Source organism: Austrofundulus limnaeus, unplaced genomic scaffold (genome assembly GCF_001266775.1).
Source record: "Austrofundulus limnaeus strain Quisiro unplaced genomic scaffold, Austrofundulus_limnaeus-1.0 Scaffold912, whole genome shotgun sequence".
Classification (NCBI taxonomy): domain Eukaryota; kingdom Metazoa; phylum Chordata; class Actinopteri; order Cyprinodontiformes; family Rivulidae; genus Austrofundulus; species Austrofundulus limnaeus.
Window position 1 is genome coordinate 47,665 of NW_013953314.1, and position 6,312 is coordinate 53,976.

Here is a 6,312-nt window from a genome sequence, read left to right on the forward strand (position 1 = left end):
GTTTCTCCATACAGGAGGCGTCTTGAAGCTGTCACTGACAACAAAGGCTTTTGTACAAAAAATAATTAGATAAATTTCAGTAAGCGTGTTCAATACTTTTTCCCTGTGCCATTCCACAGTATTACAAATAACTTCATTTCTGGACATTTATGGTTGGGTTGTTACCAACATCTGGTGAAAATTTCATGTCATTAGCACCTCTAGTTATATATTTACTGAGAAAAATGGTGACGTGTTCAATACTTTTTCCCTGTGCCATTCCACATTATTACAAATAACTTCATTTCTGGACATTTATGGTTGGGTTGTTACCAACATCTGGTGAAAATTTCATGTCATTAGCACCTCTAGTAATATATTTACTGAGAAAAATGGTGACGTGTTCAATACTTATTTTACCTGCTGTATCTCCAGCCAGAACATCAATCAACTACAAACAGTTGATTTCAGCTAAAAAGCTCCTGTCTGTCTGTTTCAGGTTAGTGGGCAACATTCAGGAAACTGTCACGTGGAAAAATGAGTCTCCGAATGGTTGACGCCGCACGTCGAGCAGCAAAAGTTCAGATTTCACTTGAGTGTTCGCTGCTTTGGACGCACCGCATGCACGGAAAACGTTCTACCGCTACCTTCTGCTTCCTTCCGCGCCGCGCTAAATGGACCTGATGCACCGCGAGACCCCTGGAGGCGCGTCCACCACAGACATTGCTTATAAACTGGCTGCTCCTGCAGCTCAAAACGCGTTCGGTGTGAACATACCATAACCAGAAGCTAAACATAACAAAAAGCTAAAAGTAGCTGAATAATCGCTAAAAGGTCAAAAGTAGCAAAATGATTGACAAAAAAGGCAAAACACTAGCTAAAAGCTAAATGCAGCAAAAGCCTAGTTAAGAGTATCAAAAGGCTAAAGCCGAAAGAAGAAGAACATTAGCTAAAGGTAAAAACAAATAGACAAAAATTAATGTAAAAGGCTAGTTAAAGTTAAAGCTATAGCTAATGCTGAATGACAGCTAAAATCTAAATAAGTAATGAATTGGCAAAAAATGAAAAATACACTGGCTAAAAGCTAAAAATAGTTGAACAGCAACCAAAAGACAGAAGCATCTGAACAATAGCTAAAAGCTCAAAGTTGCAAAAGGTTAGAAATAGAACTGCAGCTAAAGGCTAAACATGGAAAAAGCTAAAGTTTAAAGAATATAAAAAGGAAATTTGACAGAAAACAAAGAGATTTCATTTTTTTCTGTGTCAATAAAGTTAAATATTCAGAAAAGTATATAAAAACATGAATTCCAGCACAAATCTTCCAAATGAGTCGAACATTTTGTTAAATAACATCTAAAACAAAAACACTAAAAAGTGAGATTGCTGAGTCAGCGTTCAGCTCTTTAAGGTGTCTCAAATCAAAGCTTCAGTTTGACCTCCTGCAGGGCTCAGAGTCTGCAGCAGAGTCAGAACCTCCTGACGGAGCAGCAGGTGAACCTGATCATTAATTCGAGGCACGCAGTCTGAACTCTTCATCACCTCTGCAGCCGAGGAGGAGGAGGAGGAGGATGATGATGGAGTTATCTGTCAGAGAACGTGTGATTGAAGCAGCGCTGAGGACGACACATTCATCACAACATCTTTGAGTCGATGCGCAACAACATCTCAGCTCTGCAGCTCACATCCAGTCAGAACCTGTCTTCATTCTGCGCACGCACACACACACACACACACTCACAAACACGCGCGCACACACACACACACACACACACACACACACACTCACAAACACGCGCACACACACACACACACTCACAGACAGACAGAGTCAAAGCAGCAGGAGATAATGTAATGATCAGGCATGACCATCTCATCAGGTTCTGTTAGTGTAATCATGTAACGGTGACACCAACAAGACAAAAAAGAAGTGATGTGGTCATGTCGAATAGCTAACAGCAGTCAGTATCTTACCTGCAGCAGACCAACGTGCATGTCTTTTGGTTTGTGGGAGAAAAACCCAGTACAGAGAGAAAACCACTAAATACACAGAGTGAACACGTAAATTCAGAGGAGGACCTTTTTGTTGTGACGTAACACAACCCACTGCTCCACCATGCAGCCCGGAGCAGGAAGTGCTCAATGGCAAATATCCTGTATCTAAAACAACTCAAACACAAAATGTTCTCAGCAACTGAAGCTGACGTCATGAGGGATTTTCACACAAATTTACCTTCTCAGTTTTTCTTCACCTGTTTATATTTAGATGCTAGCTGAGGACAAATCATCTTTTTTGCTAGCTTGATAAAAACCAACCCTTTGTTCTACACTTTGCTTCGTACAGAGGGTCTGGACTCTCGTCTATTGAGAAGCAATTGTTTCCTGGAAGCATGGGCTCTTGAAGTTTAAAACAATTTGATCTGATTTACACAATGGCTAACGGTTGACTGCGACACATGTGCGCCAGCTTCACTGTGAAGGAGGCTAAGCTAAGAAGCTAACAGGAAATTGCGTGCACTGTAAAGAACCGTTGAGCCGAACGAGACGACTGTAAATAAGTTCTGCAGGCTTTGTCAGACAAATTTAATTTAATTTCAAAGCCTTGTCAACACAGCCTGGCTTCATTCACCTCTGCTGCCATTGCTAAACTACAAGCCGACACTGCGCTGAACATCGACACTGTTCTAAACTCCTTCTTCTGTTTACTGATTGGCCCAGGTAAAAATTCTCCTGAAGAAATCCTTGTCTAAGGGAGAAATTCCATACAGAGCAGAGAAGAAACTAGAATTGAGCGGAATTGCGTAGGAAGGCAAGGGCCAGGCTACTTTTTTGCTACAGTTTAGCAAAAATTCGATTCTAGCTCCTGTTTTGTTGATTTCAGCTTGTGTTAAAAGTTTTTGATCTTTCTTTCCTGACTTTTTTCTTTCATAAAACAATTTAAGTACATTCTTTCCGATGAAGGGGATTTCTCTAACATGACTGGTGGGTTTAAAGAGCATCTCTGTCCTGATAGGCTGAGGTGTGTTCGGGGGCGGTGTCAGAGGTCATCCAGTCGGTGGTGAACGGCGCCGACGGCTGCATCTTCTGCTTCGGACACGCCAACCTGGGTAACCATTCATCTCCGTCACACATGAACATGGGACTTAAAATATTTAACGTCATTCCTGTTGGCTCCGCCCCCTCCAGGGAAGACATACACCATGATTGGTCGGGAGTGCTCCACACAGAGTCTGGGCGTGGCACCGACGGCCATCTCCTGGCTCTTTAAGTTGATCGAGGAGCGCAGGGAGAAGTCTGGGGCTCGTTTCTCCGTCAGGGTGTCGGCGGTGGAGATCTCCGGCCGTGAGGAGATGCTCATCGACCTCCTGGCCGAACTCTCCTCCTCAGCTGGAGCCCACCAGGAGGTCTCGCTGCAGGAAGACCCTCTTTGTGGATCTCAGGTAAACAAAAAAATTCCTCTTAATGTCTGATTTCATCACTAAAGAGAAAGAAACTGACAGATTTGGTCTCTTTTTTGGAAATTTACTTTTTTCAGATTATTGCCTAGCACCAGGGGAGGGCAGCGCTAAACCAAAAAATTAGCTCCGCAATTTCTAAAGCGCTTATGAAAATATTTAGGTCCGCAACTTCAAAAGCGCTTATGCCATAGAAAAACTAGCGGAAACTAATTTTAAAGCGTAACTTCAATTTGACACTTACTAGCTGGCAATAATTCATGTACAATATATGCACAACACTGCCAACTAGTGGTGTATGAACTCTTTTACAACTTAATCCTACAACAGCTGATTGCTGGGGATGTGATTTCCTGAAACAGACCTTTGGCTCCTGGTAGCTCCAGTAAAAATTAAAAATGTTGTTGAGGATTGCTAGTTCAGTTGCTTCTTTGTCTTTTACTTTTGTTTGTTGTATATTTTTCATTAAAGAAGCATCAATAAAGTAATTTTAAAACTGTTTATTGGAAAACTGAAGCGATGCATTCTGGGTACTTGACGGATTTGATTTGTGACGGGAAATGAAAGCACGAGGTACAGGAAACTATCTTCACTTCAAAATAAGAGCTTGGATTTTAAAGTTTTCCATGTAGTTTCTCCAGTTGACCACTAGATGTCAGTCTTCATCAGCATAACATCTTTAAATCATTTCTAACCCCGTTGGCCGATTGCTTCGACCAATTAGGTCAAGTATTGAGCTCCAGCGTTTAAACTTTATTAATTTTTTTATAAAAGGAGCTCCGATTGTAAAGTAAGAAAAATCAATACATACAAAATTTTAGTGTGGATTACAAATGATAACTGTTTTTGCTATTGCCTTCCTGCTACGTAAGCAGATACAAAGCATTTTGGGAAATCAGAACCGTGACCGAAATAAACAGTCAGGAAGGATGTATACCTTCACAATAAGTGTGTTTATCTGGGAGGGGTGCTGTTGGATAGATCACATGTGTTGTGATTCATTGACAGACATACCTTCTGCTGTTCAAGATAAAGATGACTGGTAGATAATTAGTTATTAACGGTACTGCATTATAATTTTAGAAAGCACAAATCCGCTTATGAATTATAAAAATTAGTAAGACCACTAAAGCGCAAGCGAAGATTTTAGGTCTGCAATTAGCGGATTTGCGCTTTAGTGGGCTGGTGCCCACCACTGCCTAACACGAAAACACAAGTAGTAGAATCAACAACAGAAACTTCAAACTCCTTAAAACTGCATCAATCTGCTGAAACCCAACAGTAATGTCTGAACTTTTTCTGTAGGTACTGTACAACAGAGCCAGACTTTTATTTTGAAGGGCAACTGAGAGCTTTATTTGAGGTAAAACCTTCATTAATTTCTCCTCGACCTGAAACTTCTTGTCAGGACAAAATTGTGGCCGTGATAACACCCTGTGAATAATCCACTCAATCTGCTGAGTCGCCGTGGTGATTCCCGCCTTTTCTGCTGAACCGAGGAGCAACGATTTTCATCAAATACAGAGAAACTGGTTCTCAAACTGCTTCTGCTACAGAAGTAAAATATGGTGAAAAAAGGCAACCTGATTTCTTTTTTTGTTTTGTTTGTTTTCCTGGAAAGTTTCCTAATGATGAAAGTTTCAGGAACTGTCACGATGACAATGTTTTCTGCAGACTCTCCTTTTAAACGTCCTCTCCTCGTTTCCTTCCCTTCACCTCTTCCTCTCTGTGACCTCCTCTTCACCTCCTGGGATTTCATCACTTTCTCCAGCTGTCCAATTAGTCTTGATCTTCTTCTTGTTCGTATTCAGTCTGTTTTATCTCCCCGGGCTCCTCCAGTCTGCCACTTTTTATCTCCTCTCACTTTAATTTTCCTTCTTCTGTCACCCAACTTTTCTCGTCCTTATTTTATCAAACCCCATTCTGTCTTTTACCTTTCATCTCTCTCCGGTTTACCTCTGCGAGGCAGAGGAAGGAGGGAAGAAGCAGACAGTTTTGGTCCTGTGTTACAGATGTGATGCATCATTTTAACCTAAATTCAAATAAAGTCAGCAGTTCTTTTGAAAGTGTGCAAATATTTGTCCAAATCAGAACTGCCTCTAATTTTCTCCCTTTTTTTTAGGGTTTTACTGAAATGTGAACAAATGTAGACAAAAGAAGAAGGGAGCATCACAGGAGCTGATTTCTGATCCATTAAAGTTCAGTTTCTTTCTCTTCTCATCAGCTCCAGAACCAGACGGAGCTCCGGGTCACCTGCGCTGAGCGGGCAGCGTTCTTCCTGGATGCCGCTCTGGTAGAGAGACGGAGCAACCGAAGGCCCAACGACCAGGAAGCCCGACGGAACTCGCACTTCCTGTTCACGCTGCACCTGTACCAGGAGAGGCCGGACAAGAGCAGCAAGGCAACAAGTTGGTGTCTCAGGGTTCAGAGACTATTGTAATAAGAAATTTATCCCAGCTTTTATTATGTTTTTTTTTGTCTATTTCTGACCGTGAAAGTATGATAGGACATAATAGCAGAAATAAATAAATAGACCAGTAAATAAATAAATACACTTATGCACCAATTAAATTAAAAAAGGAGAACTTTACCTCATGTTTTACCTGTGTCTTTGTTTTAAACCAAACAATAAACTGTTAGCTAAACTGAGGCAGCAGCAGCACAGTAGATCTGCACACGGATCCTGCTCCTTCCTGTCTGTTGACCAATAGGAGAGGAGCTTACCCGAGAAGCTCCTCCCACATTATTTACATAATGAGGCAGAAATGCATAAGGTGAGTAAAAACAGGAGGCAGAGAAATGTAAAAGCAACACATGGAAATGAAAAGACTTGTGAGAAAAATCTAAAAAATAATTAAATATAATTTAAGAGATACAAATG

At 41.2% G+C, this 6,312-nt stretch overlaps 1 protein-coding gene across 2 annotated transcripts in view; it reads left to right on the forward strand.

Moving 5' to 3' along the window:
- Nucleotides 1-6,312, forward strand: part of LOC106533242 (kinesin-like protein KIF26A) — a gene marked incomplete at its 5' end in the record, with an annotated part of 62,825 nt that overhangs the window by 39,768 nt on the left and 16,745 nt on the right. For both annotated transcript variants that reach the window (XM_014029481.1, XM_014029482.1), the window contains 3 exon segments: nucleotides 2,990-3,083; nucleotides 3,163-3,416; nucleotides 5,656-5,839. In XM_014029481.1, coding sequence (XP_013884935.1) covers nucleotides 2,990-3,083; nucleotides 3,163-3,416; nucleotides 5,656-5,839 — 532 coding nt within the window.